The sequence below is a fragment of the Podarcis pityusensis genome, assembly GCF_964106645.2.
Source record: "Podarcis pityusensis genome assembly, chromosome: 4".
Taxonomy (NCBI): Eukaryota; Metazoa; Chordata; class Lepidosauria; order Squamata; family Lacertidae; genus Podarcis; species Podarcis pityusensis.
In genome coordinates this window covers 40,789,833-40,808,634 of record NC_138027.1, presented here as the reverse complement: position 1 = coordinate 40,808,634, position 18,802 = coordinate 40,789,833, and the positions used below count along the sequence as shown (strand labels likewise).

Below are 18,802 nucleotides of genomic sequence, written 5' to 3'. Positions count from 1 at the left end.
AGTGTCAAAAGGAGTGGGGGATGCCAAGTATTCCAGGAGTCACTAAGAGTTGCCTTTCACTGAAATTATGTTTCCTTCCAGTATTGAAAATAAAATGTGGGGGTTTCCATAGTAACTTGGTGCTCATGAATAGGCATTAAATGAATCAGGAACTTGAGCCCACATTGCATGTGTTTGAATTAGAAACCTAAATAGAAATTCATAGGTTGAGGTAAACACTGATGACCTGTAGGCTGGAGGAACATTAGAGCATTTTCAGTAGGCCGGTCCTCTGAACCATCGTTATGAGGATTAGGCTTCCATTCTTCGGCAATATACCTCTGGAAGTGTGTTTTGCCATATGGACTAAGCTGTTGTGCACTGACAGACATTATAATACTCTGCACAACTCAACAACAATAACTTCACTGAATCAAGTATATTTATTGTTTTCTTAGAATTGTGGGAAAGAGAACCATTGGTAGGTCACATTCTAACACAGGAACAACACTCCTACAAACCAAAATGCTTAACCAATACTTGATAATTCCTTAACCCTGTTTATTTATTACAGTAATTTATGCTATACCTTCCAGGACACCAAGGCAGCTTACATGTAAATGAGTACATATTGAAATAAACATGCTCACAAGCAGTAACATATGGGAAACCATAAGAATCTTCCCCACTGGATCTGCCTAGCATGCAAAGTCTCCAATCTGTTCCCCAGGAAGTTGCATGTACTGCCTGCTGCTGTGTCTCAGTGTAGAGATGTGAAAGTTTCTCATAATTATCTGCTGAATACAGTGTATTTTGGTTCCAGTCTGTCTGGGATGTGCAGATAAAATAACTAGCAAATATTTCCCTTAGTGGACTAGATGCTTCCCTTTTTAATGCCTGTCATCTGATAGTCTTTGGGTTCCTCTTTTTGTTACTCAGACTGTCCCTGCTTATTGCCTAATGGGTATCAAGGGCAAAACAAGAGGGGAATCAGAATAGATTCTAAATCCTATTAAATAAACTAGGATATATGTCTTAATTTTACCATATTGCTGAAATATGAAGGGGGTCACAGCGTAATTGTGAACAAAAGGATGGGGTCAATGAAACAGGAATGTGTGCAGGAAGACCTATAGTTCAAAAAGATGCTGTAAAGAAAATGTTTTGGACCTGTCATTTGCCTTTCTGCAGTGCTCAGCAAAACACAGGAAATGCAGTGTCAGGATTGTGTGCATGCTTCTGTAGAAGCACAGAATAAGCACAGAATGTGGTAAAGGGTTAGTCAGCTCAGCTTCCTGATAATCTAAGCTTCCACTTAAAACATACAGACACACAATCAAGTTTCTAGCCTTTACACTGTGAAGATAATATGCTTGAAAACGTGGGTAATGCCTCCTGAGATTTCAAAAGCTGTCCAGGTAGTCAGGGACAGGACTGCACTGAACTACACATTGTTTTCTCCTCCCAGTAGCTTGTAAAATTGGAATGAATGATGCACAACAGTAACACTGCAAAATAAAGATATAGGCTGCATAATTAAAGTTTTTCCTTATTTCCTTTGGTACAATATAATTAGTTTGCTAAACATATGTTTTCCTTAAGGAAATCAGAAAAAAACCAAGACACCCATAGTTCAGTATAAAGTATTTCAGCAACCAATGGAGACATAAGAAAAAATATTTCAAACAAAAGATCTTACTAAATTGTGTGTCTACCAATAGTCAATAATGACTTATACAAATATTTCTAGGTATTCAATAGTTATTCCTATTAAGTATGCACTCCTTTTGATTAATATGATTTTTATGTTAATAAACATTTAAGTAACTTGTTATAACACTGTACATTCTTTAAATCAGAATATTAGATTTACAAATTATGATTGTTTTAATTAGTTACTGGTGATCGATCTTGACAGCTTGCGCTCATCATTGTCCCTTTTTCTTCATTTAATTCATTTACTTCATTTACTTCATGTTTACTTTACTTCAAACTTTATGTTCCGGTATTTTACAATGCAGACTCCTATTAATATAGCTTACTGCTAGATCATATTAAGATAGTTTGCCAGATCTATTAATAATAAGACAAAATATTGTCCTAGCTTTTTGAGCTTTTTAAATTGATTAATAATTGATATGAGAATGCTTGGTAATTACATAACACTTCATTTGCAGTGCTCAGTTGCTTCAGAAACATTTTATCAGTTAAATGGTTCCAACAACTTTGGAAGTTTTTTTACAGATAGGAAGGGTGTGTGTGAAAAATATTGGCTTGCCGGTGATATCCAGTGAGGCCAGGGCAAAGCCCAGATCAGAATTTGATATGCATATCCTGATAGTGTCCGTCAGGATAAATTAACCATTCATCCTGCAGTTGCACTGAGATGCTACTGTCCTTGATATTAATTCTTATAGCTGGGATTATTGAAACATACACACACACACACATTTCAAGGAGTATTTTATATATATATATATATATATATATGAATGTTTCATTAGTAACATGGTTTTTATAAATGATAATCAGAAACCTGTGTTGTAGGGTGTGTGCACCTTTTTTTCCCTTTCTATGCAGACATTGTGGAAGTGGGAGTTACGGTACTTGATATAGTTCTATACAGTTTTGCTGGATACAGCAGTTTTTGCCTATGCTGCCTGCTCACTGCCCAAGCTGAAGTGCACTGAAGCCACTGGTGCAGTGTCCCTGGGCTCAGTGGCTCCCTTGAGGACTTCTGGTGTCCTCCTCCACTGCAACTTACCGGGCAGAAAGAAAACAAATGGTTGTTTATGAAAGGGAAGTATTTAAGTGATAGAGTTTTTTTTCTAGAGAGGAGTTTTGGAATATTGAGAAAGATTTAGAGGGAACTGGAAAATCTTTAAAGAATACCTGGAAAACTATTGTAATAATAAACATCTCTTGGCAGAACTAGAATGATCCTTGTAAGATAAGAAACATAATGTTTTTGATATCCGATAAAAATAAAGAAAGTAATACAGTAATTTGGAACTGTGTGTGAAAGAACAATAGAAATAATAATACAATGAGTCTAATCGGAAGTTAAATGTATTTATTCTCCTTTTTATTTTTTTCTTTATTAATTTCTTTATACTTGCTCCCCCCTTTTTCTTTTTCTTCCTTTCTTCCTCTTTTACATTTTTCTCTCTTCTCACTTTCTTCTTTTAGTCTCCTTTTTTCTGATCAGCTAAGAAAAAGATAAAGTTAAATATGAAAAGTTGACTAACCAGAAGTGATGTTTTGTAGTTTGTTAACTCTTGTTAAAGATGGTCAACTGCAATGAATTGATGTACTGTATTAGTTATTGTTGATTTATTGTTATTGTCGAATCTTAAATAAAATTTATTTCCTTAAAAAAAAAAGAAAAGAAAGTGACTAGCTTCACTTGTCTGGAACAATAACAGAAGAGACCATCTACATCTGGGGAAACTCTGAAGCTATTCCACTGAGTTGCAGAGGAAGAAAAGGTCAGATTTCTCAGCTCTGACAAAAATGGAAGAGAAACTGGACTCGAGAGGAAAGGGTAAAATTAGAGAAGATGTTTAGTTCAAGACTTTGTGTGGATGCCCTGTACAAAGTGAGTGAAGGAAGTGTGGCTCTTCCACAGCCAGTGCCAAGAGTAACAGTAGCCCTAGGAAGCAAGCTGCTACCAATGTCTATCTTCACACTACCTCTTTTCAGAGACGCTGAGTATGTCAAATATGCCATAAAATTCCTTCCAGGGTTAGGAGTATGCATTGTGTCATGATGATGGACTTCCTGGGATTTCGCTTGACCCCCAAAGGGATGGAGATTGATCTTCCTAAGGTCAGCAGTGTGGCGTCTTGGCAGGCACCAAAGACTAAGAAGGATTTGCAGAGGTTCTTGGAGTTTGCAAACTACTACTGGAAGTTCCTGCCTGCCTACTCGACAGTAACAGCTCCCCTCACTGACTGCTTCATGGAGGCAGGACCTACTGGAGATCAAGTTGCTATGCTCACTAGGCCTGACACTCAGTTTAGTCTGTGCAGATGTTTTTGCTAATAAAGAATTACGTAACTCTAACTGGCATAATGTGGTTTACTGCTAGAATGCTCCTGACACATTTGCTTATAATATTTTTACTTGGTGTTTGTGTGTCTTTATCAGAAGGGGGAAAAGTGGGACCTGCAACAAAACGTTGCAGTGTGGAGTATTTGAACCCCTAACTCTCCCTCCAAGGCATAAATGGAATGTTAAAAGGAAACCTCTTTATGACAGCAACTGTCCTGCTTTGGTGTAGGAACTTTAAATATTGGTGGATGTACGAGTTACCAAATTATACTATTTGCTAGCTGTAAATTGTAGCACGATGTTGACTTTCCCCATACTTATAGACACTTCCATATTTTCTATATAGGTAAATACTCCCAACATTATTTGGTTGACTGTACGTGATGCCAGACCCCAAACTTAGTGAAGCAGCCTGTTAAACTCTGCTCGCAGTTTCATAGTACTTAATGGGGAAAACTGATTATTTTTCAACTAGTATTAAGCGATGAATGCAGCGATATGGGCCATGAACAGAACCAAGAGGGCTTCCGCATGTCAGGCTACGGAAATGTGCACAGATGTGAGTGGAGTGGCGTGGAGCAAATCCCTAAAAACCGCCATAAGGACAAGATCCACGGTAACGCCTTACTACTACTACTGAGCCTGCGTCACCGCGTCCTTTCTGTCGGAAACAGGCCATGGCAAGGCGACCGCTCTGCAATTGCCCAGCCCTCACAATAAAGCCCCAAGGTAGCTTCCAGTCACGTGACAGGCGCCCAAAGTGGGCGGGCAGCTTCTCTTCTCAATGGCCCACCCATGGCTGAGTGAAATCCCGAGCTCCCAATCGCCCTGCGACGTGAGGAGTGAAGGGCAGAGCCTGGCCAGAAGGAAGACGCTGGATTCAGGAGGTGTGCGTGATTGACAGCGCTCCGGCTCAATACCGGCGTGGAGGTTCCCTTCGGCTCTCCCACCCCTCTTCCAACCATGGGCGGGGGTGGAACAATGAGAGGAAAAGGAGGTGGAGGCAGGAAAATGGCAGCGGCGACCGTGGCGGTGGCGGCGTTAACGGCGCCAGGAGGCGGCGGCGGCGGCTGCAGTCCGAGGCAAGGCGCTGCTCCGCTCGCCGCCTGGCTCAGCTCGTTGCTGCTGGCAGCGGCTCTCGGCATGTGTGAGTGGGTTTCCCGTGTCGGGGTCGGCGCGCCTGAAAGGGAAGGAGGGGAGCCAAGGAGGGAGAAAGCAGGGCGGGAGAAAAGCCTTTCCTCTTCGCGGAGCCCCGCCGTCTCCGCCAGAACTCGGGCGGCGGGGGAAGCGGAGCGCGCGCGGGAGGCGAGTCGTCTGGGGCGTGTGAACGCGACGCTGCGGCGCTGTTTCCTCGGTGCTGTTGGGTGTTGGCGGGGGATTCCAGGTCTCCCGGAGCCCCCCTCGCAGCCCCTCCCTGGTCTCTCTCCGGTAAAAGGAAGAATGGGTGGGGGTGAGCTAATGTACGTGTCATGATGGTGGCGGGTGTACGTGTGAATCGCTTTGCAGAAGAGCCCAGGGCGGAACAGAGACCAAGGAAGAGCAGGTGACCTCTCTCTCTCCCTCTGCTACTCCGCCCTTTGGGTCTTTAGGTTGAGCTCTGCACAGATAATAATAAGGGTAAGTGCTGAGCCAGGCAAGAGGGGAAATTGCTGCGTCCTTGAATCAATCTCTTTCCTCTCTGCTGGTACCAGATAAAGCGCCCAAGACCTCGTATGTCTAGGATTGGTGTTGCCATTGTTTGGCTTTGAGTTTCCTGCCTTCATTTGTAGCGCTGCTTTCTTAAAGCAGTGTACAGTTCTTATTAGTCGTAAAGCGATGGATGCGATGAGGTAGTCTGGTCACGGGAACAGTCCCACAAACAGGTATGGCGATATACTGCTTCGCTGCACATGCTCAAGAGTTAGCCTGGGTCAGTTCAAGTCAAATGTGTCAGTACGCAGAGTCAGTAATGAAAATCTTTCCTAGGAGTTGTTGCACACAGTTTTTACATGTGCCTTTCAGGGAAATTGGTTTCCACAACCTGGTCAAACTGACTTAGATCTGCCTGAGGGTGATCAGCTTACAGATTCCTTCTGAGGCACCAACATAATTATAAAACACAGTTTCCCATACTTCCGTTTCCTTTTCTTGGGTAAATTGACTCATCTCACAAATGTACAATATTGCCTTGGCCATTTCTCTGTTACGCTCTTTGAATATAAAATGTACTAGTATGCAAAATGGCTACTGGCTAGCTATATTAAGTAATGTCCTGTTATTCTGCAGCAATGAAATCAATCCATCTGTAAGCTGGGCAGGGTTTTTTCCCCTATGAACTAGCAGTGCTTTATTTTGTGAAAGGATAGTGGTTTGGACCTATGGAATATTATCTGTTTGAAACTCCCTTTTGTTCCTTATTGCTGAGCTATGTTAGAATGATGTTTTTTGTTTTAATCCCCAAGTAGCTGTTCTCTGGACATTTCAGTTGCTTCCAGAAGTAACATATTAAATAGAATCAACATAAGCACTTCTTCATGTGCTGCTTAATACATGAGGTAATGAATAACCTGGCTTAAATCAGTGTTAGGAACTCCGATATATAAGCTAGGTGCCAAATGGCTCCTTAAACCAAAGTTAGTCACCAAAATGGAATGTTTAGTTGCCATTTTGGGGCAAGACAGCTCTGAAGTCTTATTTATCAGACGATGCACTGTTTGTGATTCTCAGTTAAGCATCTGGCTTGTTCAGATAACAACCTTGAGCTTTGATAACTCAAGAAAGAAACGTCATTTGATCCAGAGACAGTCCACACATATATTGGTCTTTTTGAATCTCTCAGTGGTGATTGCCCCTGCTCAGACTGCACAGAAGAAGCATTTTGGTTCCAGAAATTCATTTTGATTGTGCTGATAAAACATAGCTGATAGAATTCTACAGGTTGGAGTATTAGCAAGGCCTTTTTTCAGTCAGACTGGTGGAACTCTGCTCCGGCACCTCTTAGGTGGGCACCATTGCCATTATAAGAGAAAAAAAGAGGCATTCATGGTGAGTTCCAGCATCCCTTTTTCTAGAAAAATACCACTGGGTATTAGTTTGTGAAAACAGTCCAGATCCAATGATCCCCAGGCATGCACCTGCAGATGGTAGAAGTGTCAAGTGCCATCCTAGCAGCCAGGCATATTTACTTGGTTGCAAGTGGTTGAAAGCAAGGTGCAAAATGTGCTTGGCTAATTTCAAACACTGGTTTAAGTGTATTGGATATTAATCCAGCCTGTCACGGGAACAGTCCCACAAGCAGGTCTTGTGAATATGCCCGTACAGTGGTACCTTGGTTCTCAAACTTAATCTGTTCCGGGAGTCCGTTTGACTCCCACAATGGTTTGAAAACCAAGGCACGACTTCCAATTGGCTGCAGGAGTTTCCTGCAGTCAAGTGGAAGCTGCGTCAGACATTCGGCTTCCAAAAAACGTTCGCAAACTGGAATACTTACTTCTGGGTTTGCAGTGTTCGGGAGCCTATTTGTTTGGGAGCCAAGCTCATTGAGAACCAAGGTACCACTGTACTAGCAAAAATATAGTGGTACCTCCGGTTGCGGATGGGATCCGTTTTGGATCTCCGGTCAGATTCCAAGGTTTCCGCAACCATGCATGCACGCGTGGCGGTAGACTGCTTCTGCACATGTGCACAGCGCGGCAGATTGCTGCTGCACATGCACGCTTGACAAAACCCAGAAAAATACTTCTGGGTTTGCCACATTCGCATCCTGAAGGATATGCAATTGGAGGTGTGCGTATCCAGAGGTACCACTGTAGTGCTGTTTTATAATAATGAAAGAGTTACTTCAAATGGAAACAAAATATTGTTTCCTGTTGCAAACCTCATAGTTCCTACTAATCAAGACAGGTTTTGTAAGACTTTTTAATTTGATGTAGCATTTATTTGATTAGAATTTAAAACTTTTTGCACAACTGGTTCATAGGAGGAAAAAAACTGGCAGTGGTAGCACTAATGGGATTATTGGAAGTGGCAAAAAATGAAAACAATTTTGGTTGTGGTTTGCTGAAATATTATGCCTAAAGGGGATAGTGAATTGTTCTCTTTTTGAACCCAAGTTTTTTGTGTGCCCAAATATATTTGACTTGCCTCTTCCAGAAAGTCCATTGAGATCACTTTTAGGATCAGCAAGCTTTAGTAATAGAAATAGGTCAGATTTTGTTTTTCCTTTCTACTTGGCAGTCTTCAAAAAATTCTATTTTTGTGTTGCATTGATGCCATGGATTGAAAATGGCACCACAGAAAATTAGTGATATTACTAAAGTAAATTGTGCATGTCGAATTTGGAACTTGTGGAGTCTGGAGTCTTTATTCTGAGAACCCACTACGTGCCTCCTAGACTTAACCAGTGTGCAGAAATGAACTAAAAGTGCTCCTTCAGGCCACAGTTTAGAAGCCATTATTTGTATGCTTCAGGATGGAAGGTTTTTCCCTTCCTCAGATTTAGTCATATACTTCCTTCCCACACTTTACAATTATTGAGCAAATCAAAACAAAGGCACTTGTATTTCTTTTCTTTCATTAAATGGAGTGCCTTAAGATACACCAGAGTGAGAATAATAGGACTCTCAACTGTTATCAACAGTAGTCCATTATGGCATGGTTGCAGAGCTCCAGTCAGATAAATGGCCATTTCAGAGTCTAATCCTATTTCTAACCTAACTTCAGTTCGAAGGAACAATATTATAGACTGCTACTTTCACTCTTTGTTCAATAAATTCTAGGATAACTGACAGGGTTCCTGAATCTGTATTTGGGTTTTTTGCACCATGTCAAACTTTTCAGCTAAACATTCTGACTTCTCAGAAATATAAGCAATAGAGATAGCTCAAACACATGCTGAGACAGGAAAGGAAAATTATTCACAAAGCAACAATTAAGGCGTTTGTGCTTACATGCTTGTTCTGTATATGTATCTTTGCTAGTGTAAGTATATAGCTGGACTGGGGATGCAACTTACCGTATTTTCCTGTCTATAAGATGCCCCCATGTATAAGACGACCCCTATTTTTTGAGCCCAAAATTAAGAAATAAATATTTTAAACATTCTGTGTATAAGACGACCCCCAATTTTAAACTTAAAAAAATTGGGGAAAAACATAGTCTTACACACTGAAAAATATTATATTTTTTTTAGTCTTGCGTGGATTCATTTTCAAATCTTAACATTTCAGTTCATTGATACAAAATATAGTTTCATTTCTGACTGGATAGTTGTTAATGGTTATACAGTGGTACCTCGGGTTAAGTACTTAATTCATTCCGGATGTCCGTTCTTAACCTGAAGCACCACTTTAGCTAATGGGGCCTCCTGCTGCTGCTGCGCCGCCAGAGCAAGATTTCTGTTCTCATCCTGAAGCAAAGTTCTGAACCTGAGGTACTATTTCTGGATTAGCAGAGTCTGTAACCTGAAGCGTATGTAACCTGAAGCGTATGTAACCCGAGGTACCACTGTAGTTTGTGGCTGTGGTTGTAGCATTGTTGTGAAACTTCCTAATATTGTTCTCCTCAACAATAACTTAGAAGCTTTCCCTAGACCAAGTCAGTTTTTATAACTGGACTTAAGTATACATTCTTTCCTCCTTGCCCCACCTTAACTGTTAGGGGAAACTGCTACTGACTGGTGACTCTTTACCTACATGCGTGGAAGTCAGCAAATACTTGTTGCAAATTACAGTGATCTTTGCTTATGTGGAGCTGTTGAAAATAATCCCCATGACCTTCTTGTCGTGTTTTGTAATTTTCCATTCAAGACGGGGCTATTTCAGTATTGAAACATCTTCCAAAATTTTGCAATACCAGCTCAACAGAGCCGTAAGAAATGTTTAGCAAAGGTAGTGTAAAGAGCTCTCTGATGACACATTTCCAACATCCATCTTCTAGCTTTTTTTAGTGCATTTCTTATTGAGTACACTGTTGGGAGGAAATAGGCCAGGAATGGGGAATTTGTGACCCTCCAGATGTTGTTGGTCTCCCATCAGCTTCAGTCAGCATAGCCAATGGTCAGGAATGATGTGAGTTATAGTCCAACAACATCTTGAGACCTACTATACAGGGTTCCTTGTATACTGCTGCCTCTGTTGTGCTTTTGGGTTCATATTAGCAACCATACAACTCAGAAGGCATGGTTTGTTGCCTAAACCAATGAGATAAGTTTTTATTGAGAGCCTTCTGTTGGTACTTGAAATAGCACAACTAGCTAGTAGTCTTATAGATATTAGTTCAGCTGAAATAAGACTTTTTCTTTAATATTTTTACACACACATGCACAGTATTTGCTGTGTAATTGAGAAAACATCTTAGTGTGGACTCTTGCTGTCTATATGTGTACTTTGTTTATCTAGCTCGGTGTCCCTATAATTGGTGCTTATGGACTTTGCACAGGCTTCTTTTTTCTGGAAGCCATATGAACTCTGAAACAGACATTGAATTGCAATTTATTGTTGTTTACTCCTTTTAGCAGTTTCGTAACAGAAAGTATTGGCTTGGGTGTCCCTGAATAAGTGGTGGCAACAGTAATTCTATATCCCTTTTGTACCCATTATCTGTAGTTCTTGGTTGTGTTATGAGAAATAATTTCACAAGGGAATGTTCTTAAGAGAATCTCTAATCTGCAACCCAAGTGGCTTGCCAATTATCTCTTGATCAAAATCTAAAGCAGCTTTAGACTAATCACAAATTGTTCTAATGTTGTAAGTATCTTGACTTTTCCTACCCTGCTGCATGACAGTTAACCAACACATCAACAAAGCCAAAATAAAGACAGGGAGATCTTCCATGATGTGTACTTAATTATTTGCTAATACAGAGAGAGAAGAACAGAATAAATGCTGAACTGTGGTCGGTATCCCTGCACTTGATGGACTGTTGGGAGTGGGGTAGCTGGTGAAGGAAAATTAATACCCAATACCCCCACATGCCCTCCCTGCAGCTTGGCCATTGTGGCTGCAGTCCAATGCCATACTTATTTTCCTGTTCCGCAAGTGTATTTGCTCCTGAAGGTTTTTGGAAGGTTAGTAGCATGAAGAAAATGTCTTCAGTATATCCAGTATATCTGAAGGAGCGTCTCCACCCCAATCGTTCTACCCGGACACTGAGGTCCAGCACCGAGGGCCCTCTGGCGGTTCCCTCACTGCGAGAAGCCAAGTTACAGGGAACCAGGCAGAGGGCCTTCTCGGTAGTGGCGCCCTCCCTGTGGAATGCCCTCCCACCAGATGTCAAAGAGAACAACAACTACCAGACTTTTAGAAGACATCTGAAGGCAGCCCTGTTTAGGGAAGCTTTTAATGTTTGATGTATTGCAGTGTTTTAATTTTAATTTTTTTTTTGGAAGCCGCCCAGAGTGGCTGGGGAAGCCCAGCCAGATGGGCGGGGTATAAATAATAAATTATTATTATTATTATTATTATTATTATTATTATTCTTGCTTAATGTCCCATCTGCATTTCCATTTAATAAGCCCATGAGATTTCTGTCAGAAAGTTTGAAGGAGACGTCATTTGTTCAGCTCAGCTTTCACTGCCTTCTTAAAGGTGCAATCCAAACTCCACTTACATGGAAGTGCCCCACTGAATTCAATAGGTCTTGGTTGTAAGTAGAGAAGGTTAGGATTGCAGTGTTAAAAACCCCTCTTCTGCAAGCTTGTTTGCTCACAAAGGCCTTTGGAAAGTTCGGAGGAGGTTGTGGTCTGTGCATCTCCTCCAGCCCCACCCAGATACTTTCTGCAAGTTTGTTTGCCTACTGCGGGCAGAAAGTTGTGGTCATAGGTCTCTATCTTTGCTTTCTGCTTATCGGGTTTTACAAAATGTTTCTGTTACGTTTTGCTGAGGGTTGTAATACTTCACATGCTCAGGGCATTTTTTTGTATTTCACAAAACTGTATGCCATAAATAAATTTGTTAGAAGATAGCATGAGTCTTATTTTGTAATATCAGGTGTTCCTTTCTAGGAGAAGAGGCCCCTGTTTTGGAAATTGTGAGCATCAAGCTCACAACCACTTTAACCCAGCCTTGATTATTGCTTAAATTAATGTATTACAAAGAATGATGCATCCAATTAAGTGGACTCTAGCCCACGAAAGCTTATGCCATAATACAATTTCTAGCCTTTAAGATGGCAGTGCTGTTTTGTTTGCTGTTCTGCTAAAATTGTACTGTGACCTACTTTACAGGGTTGATGTGAGGATAAAAGAATATAAAACACTTTGGCAAATTTAAAATGCTATTACAGAAAGCTGCAGGGGATGGTTCAGATGAGAATGCAGTGTGCAGAGCCTACGTGTAATATGGGAGCATGGGTTACAACCTGCCTGCATACTCCATCCCAGGCAAGCCTGTTCTAGCAGGCAGCCATGCTGGATTTGCTGAGGAACTACAGATAAAGTCCAAAGTTTTTAGGTCTGAATATTCTGGTTGTTTCCCAGATTCATTATTGTTTTAGTTTAGGTTTTTTCATGATTTCAAATCTTCCCCTCCTCCCATTCAAAATCAGGGACAGCAGGCTGGATATAGGTATGTGTATTCCAAGACGTTCAAGGTGGCGTTCATAAGTCCCCAATGTGAGGTAGGTTAGGCTGAGAGATGGTAACTGGCCCAAGGTCACATGGTGAGCTTCACGGCTAAATGGTGATTTTTAACCCTGTTCCCCTAGGCCCTAATCCACTTAATTTCCCTGCATTTTATTCCACTTTCTTGAAAAAAGATGTAGACATAAAAAAGCAGAGGTAGAGATGTGAAGGCCAAGAAAGAAAAGAACTGGAAAATTTAGGGGGGGAAATGCTTTTTCCCTGTTTCCCCCTGTTAGATTGTATTGTATTGTATTGTTTGTTTGTTTATAAAACACTTTCTTTTAGAATGATGAACAAATGTTTGAGACAAGCTGTTCATACAATTAATCCCCCAAAATAATTTCTGAAGCTGCATAGCAGAAAGACTTTTATGCAAGACTAGGTACAGTTTCAGATCGTTACAATTCCTGTATATGGAGGCAAGTCCTGAGTTGTACATTGAGAGTACAATACTCAAGTGAAAGAGCAAGATGCATTTCTGTCTCTTGGAGGGCACTGCTGTTGCCTCAAGAGAAAGAAGGAGGATTGAATGCCTTCTTTGCTTGTGGCCGTAAATTTGTTGGCATGGTTGGTGGATCTGTTTCTGACCTCTTGACCAGTCCTCAAAGGACTGGGAGTGGGAGAAAGTACAGAGCAGTGCAATTTTGTTACCTCCAATTCACACTGCTGCAAATCTGTTGGATCCAAGATTCAGAGGTGGAAATGTAGGCACAGCTTCTGCATTGGACAGGATTACAAAACAAGCAGTATGCTTAGGGCTTGCTTGCTGTTTGGAAAGGTGCTTTTAAATGTTGCAACATACAGAACATATTCAGGTGTTTGGCCACGGAATGCAGTCTGGGATTCTGCCAAGCGTACGCTACTGCAAGATTGTGTCAAGGCCTTTGCACAGCACAACCTCTGACACCAACTGCTTCTTAGCCATGTCAGATACTTTCATCTCAAGTAGGATGTTTGTGTGTGCCCGGGGAGGGGGGGGGACCTGGTCTCTGTTTGGAAATACAGTGGTACCTCAGTTGTCGAACGTTTCCGAAGCCAAATGTTTCAAAAACCCGGAAGTGAATGCTTCCGCTTTCGAACGTGCCTCGGAAGTGAAATGGCTTCCAAGGCATGTTTCTCCACTTTCTGAATGGAATTTGCCAACCACCCATTGCGCCTTAGTTGTCGAACATTTCGGAAGTTTAAAGGTCTTCTGGAATGGATTATGTTCGACAACCGAAATACCACTGTACACCAAATCAAGAAATAAACTGAGATGTGGAAGAGTAGAAGTTTGTTTCAGTTTGGATAAACCTTCAGTTTTTAGAAGTCTGGAAATGTTTCATCTCTGAGCAGCAGGGGGCAGAGGAATAATAATTCTCCATAAATAAATAAATATGGAAATATATGGGGTTCATGTTTAAGAGTCCAGTGTGGCACCTTTAAGACTAACAAATTCAGGCTGCTGTCATTTACATACTTATCGCTTCTTATTACTTCTGTGTTATGTACACTAATCATGGCATGGATGCACACTAGAAATTGTGACAGCAAGGGCCCCTTCTGAACCAAGGTAAGACACTTAGGGGCTATGTATTAATAAGACTACAGTGTTTAAGTATCCACTGTTTCTTTGCAAAGGAGGAGGATAGGGAGAGAACCAGGACAGGTGGAAGCCACACAAACGTTTCTTCCATCAGTCTCCTCCTCTGGCAGCAGAGATTCCTTTGGTACCAAAGTGAGAAGTTTCCAGTTGGGACTAAATAAATAAATAATAAAAAGCAAAGCTTAGGTGTCAACAGTATGTTTGCAAGGGAGTAGGATAGGGAGAAAACTAGGACAACTTGGCCATGACCTGTGGCCTTTTAGCACTACCAGGCCAAGTGGGCACTAGCTGCCATTGGCTCTTCTAAACAGATTTATTTATTTATTTATTTTTGCAATTTATTATTTTAATAGCAACTTGAGAATTTGTCCGGTTATTATCATTTGAATTGCTGTTCTGCCTTAATGGAAATTCTAAACATAGATTCTAAAAAGTAAATAATTTTCTTCAGTGTCCCCATAGTAAAAAGAAACAACAACTTTTAAATTGATATGCTAGTAGCTTATGTGCATATGATCATTTTATTACAGTTTTTGGTGTCTTGTATGAAAGTATGCATTGTATTACCAAAAGTTCACATTTAATATATATAAAGTCTTACGTGTTGTAAACTTGACTTCCATCAGCCTAGTATACTTCTTCTCAATATCCATACATGCCGCTGCAAGGAGAAATTTTTAAAAGTACTCTATGAGGAATTGGCGGAGTAGACACATCCATTATTGCAACCAAAGGAAGCTGAGGAGAAGATTCTAACTCGATTATATTTATTAAACAAAGTTCTTTAAAAATTGAGGTCTCAAAGGATCAAACAGCTTTGCAAAACCACCACATATGTATGAAGGAGCCAGTCTCCCCATATCTCCTTCAACAGGGAGGTGGTACACCTGGTATCATATAGGATATTTGCAAAGGAGAAAGATACCACCTAGGTAGGAGCTTCAATTATATTTCTCTCAATTGAGCTAAGACTGGTCTCAGAGGTTTCCCCTGTCCCCCAAAGCTCGTTCCATTTTTCATTAGGCATTTATATTTAAAGATCTGCTTCGGATGGGATTTTTGTAGCCATAAGATGGCCAAATTTCATCTCAATTAACATTTTACATATAGATACAACACTTTTTGATGCAGCGAAAAGATTGACCACAAGTTGTTCTAAAGCAGACAACTTTCAGGGTACTCTGTTTTAACAAGGAATTTTTTTTGATAAAAATTAAACCATGACCATGTTACACTAGGGACTTTAGACAGAATCCGTTCTTTACATAAAAGGACAACTGTTACTATAAACACCTCTGAGCCTATACAAACTGGCTTGTTCCAAGCCTTTGTAGTCTAGCATACCTCCTGTCTTGCAGAACATCTGGTGGTACCTGAGTGGGATCAGCGGAGAAATTAGGGGAGCAGTTTTTCTGCACACCATTTACTAATCAAGAATGGATTTTCTACTCTGTGGATTAATTTTGGCGCGATAGTGAGAAGGGGGCTATGCCCTGAACTCCTGATCCCCCATATCCATGGCTTCCAGAGTCTAGTATTAAAAATTAAAACTGGATGCTTATTTAATCCAAATGTTGGATAATCTATGGAGAGACTCAGCACTATGCATCAGATGTAACTATGGAAAGCCCACAAGATTTCTCCTGTTTGACTTCATTAGCATCCCTTTAAGTAGAAGTAAATTCTGGGTTACGTAATCAAATATAGAATAATTTCATGTAATCGAATACAGAAGAATTGTTCTTTGACTAAAAAAGTTGTAGATGTTTTCAGGAAGTCTGGTCATGACTCATTTCTATCCATAAACCTCTGATAGAAAAGTTCATATGCTGGAAGTCTATTCATTTGGAAACCATTAACTAATTATATAAGATAATTCATTTCAATGTGGACTGCTTTTCCTAGTCGTTACACAGAATTTATAGCATTTCTTGGCTCCTTTGGAGAATGATGCAGGTTAATCTAATAAAATAAAATTTATATTGTGATTTTTTCCTACAGAAACAAACTTCAAACTACTATCTTATTTTGAGGGACAGGGATTAAACACACATATTTCCTCTGTCTTCATTTAGGAGCAGGCTTAAGACCTTCTCAATATGGTCACAATCACATTTAGAAACCAGGTTAACAGGACTGATTGTCACCCATAATTTACCAATGGAAGAACATACTGTAAGCCACTTTACTTTGCAAATTCTTGATAGTTCCAGGAACACATAAGGAAACCCTGCAACTATTTTTCTTGACAATGTCGGCTGCAGTCTGACAGCTTAGCGGTTTCTGTTTTAGACAAAATGAGGAACGAAAGGAGGGTTTTAAAGTCTTTAATGAAGAAACTAGAATGCTATGAAAAGAAGACATTAGTTTGACTTCTTTCCACTTTAGTATGCTATGGTGAGGATAACTGGCATGTGTAATAATAAAATATCAATTATTCAGTTGGGAGCTGTGTTGCCAACTGGTTGTCACCTTTTCCTAATCACCACAGTATTAAGTCTGTCTCAGGATTTGATGCATTTTCTTTACGAGCTTACACTGCTGAGAGCTGTCCGCTTGCAAAATGTGCTTTTGGAGAAGCTGTCTTGTGTTGCAATCTTCCTTGGCCGATGTCCAACTTGGACAGGCCTCTTCTGGAAGATTGTCTTGAGCATCCCTCCAGCTCATTCTTTGTGGCCAAATCAGCTCTCTTTAAGTGAATGTTTTTAAAGAGCCTTTTAATTCTTCAGATTAACTTGTTCCTTAGCTACTCAGAGTAAATTGCATTTCCAAATGCAATTTAGTCTGAGATCCTACAACTTCTCAGAGCCTGCAGAGCTCTAGTCTGCATAGTAGTGATGGATGATAAATTAAGCACAGCTGCATTTTCATCATCTTTGTGCTAGTTGGTGGACCACAATCCCAAGGCGTCCTGTTTTAGAAAGCTGCTGTGATGGCAAACCATGTGAGTAGGCTAATATGGTACAGTATCTCTTTTCACCCATAGCCTTTTAGTCTGGATCTCTTGGCAATTAAATAGCAGTTAGGAATTCTCCTTGTATAATATTCTTGGGTAACAAAACTTGGAGAAGGACAAATGTGATACAGTGGAACTTCAGTTTTCAAACGTAACCTGTTCCAGAAGGCTGTTCGAGTCCCGAAATGTTCGAAAATCTAGGATCAATGGGCGGTCGGCAAAATCCATTGAAAAAATTGAGAAACGCGCCTCAAAAGCTGTTTGGTTTCCGAGGCGCGTTCGAAAACGGAAGCAATTACTTCCGGGTTTTTGGCATTCAGGTTCCGAATTGTTCGGCATCCAAGATGCTGGAAAACCGAGGTTTCACTGTAGCAGAATACAAGCAGTACTGGTTGTGCTCAACCAGTAAACTCAGTGGGGACATGTAGATGCATGAGTCTGTTTCTCAGCTTACTTGTGGCTATTGTGAGAAGGATATGCACAGAAAAAGACTGTTGGATTCCCAGGGCCTATTCAAAGGCATACCTAGAGTCCCTTGTGCTCTTGGCAAGGAGCTATATTGGCGTGTGTGTGCGCGCGCGCACACACACAGAGAGAGAGAGAGAGAGAGAAATAAAATCCAAGAAGCCGGTGAACTTGTCTGGACAGGAGGGCTAGGCAGTGTGCCTGCACTGCTCTTTGCCTGGGAGCTGCTCTGAGGACCGCTTTCCATCCCCTCCAACAGCAGGCTTTTCCTGCTGAAGATACCAGAGGATTCCTTTTGTGGACAAAGCAGGTGCTGGAGTGCTGAGCCATGCATGTGCATGATTGGTGCTCCAGGTGTTGTGGAAGGACTCCAATGCCTGATAGGTTTTGCCAACACCAAGTTATGCTTCTGGGCCTATAGGGGTGGAAAGACATCAGCAGCTGTCTTTGCATTAGTTCATGGATGCAGGGACTCTGTACTATACCCTCAGAATCCTTCTTCAAAACATGTTGCTTTGTGACCTCTTATCATGTCCCCTCATAGTGTTTCTTTTCTACCTTAAAAGCCCCAAATGTTTTAACCTTTCCTTGTAGGGAAATTATTTCAGCCACGTGGTCAGTTTTGGTGCTTTTTTCTAAAACTTTCCGCACTCTTTTGAGTTGCGGTGAGCAGAACTGTAAGTGATAGATTTAAGTGCAGGCGCCCCATAGGTTTCTAAATGGCATTGTTATTTAGGCAATTTTATTTTTAGACCATTTCTTAATGGTTGTTAACATGGAATTTTTCAGAGTTGCAAAATGGGTTGACGGTTTCATCAAGCTATCCACCATGAACCTAAGGTCCTTCCTAGCCAATTCAGACCCCATTAGTGTACATGTGACATTTTTTTTGGGGGGGGGGAGGATGAGTTGCCCCTATGTTCATCACTTTACATTTGCTTACAGCGAATCACATTTGGCATTTTAGTGCCCATTCACCAAGCTTTGAGTGAGCCTTTTAGACCTCAGAATCCCTTTTTGTTTTGACCACTTTGAACGTTAGTAACTTTTGCCACTTCACTGCTTACCCCAAAATTCAGGTCATTCACAAATAAGTGTAAAACAGCTGTCCCAATACTGATCCTTGGAGAGATCCCACTTCATTCATTCCTGAATTGTGATCATT

At 40.9% G+C, this 18,802-nt stretch overlaps 1 protein-coding gene across 2 annotated transcripts in view; it reads left to right on the top strand.

The window, feature by feature from the left end:
- The first annotated feature begins 4,980 nt into the window (after positions 1–4,980).
- LOC308474946 (myelin protein zero-like protein 1) overlaps positions 4,981–18,802 on the top strand; it is a 36,037-nt gene continuing 22,215 nt past the window's right edge. For both annotated transcript variants that reach the window (XM_081001558.1, XM_081001559.1), the window contains exon 1: positions 4,981–5,179. In XM_081001558.1, the coding sequence (XP_080857684.1) occupies positions 4,996–5,179 (184 nt within the window). In that variant the 5' untranslated portion in view covers positions 4,981–4,995. The remainder of the gene's footprint in view (positions 5,180–18,802) is intronic.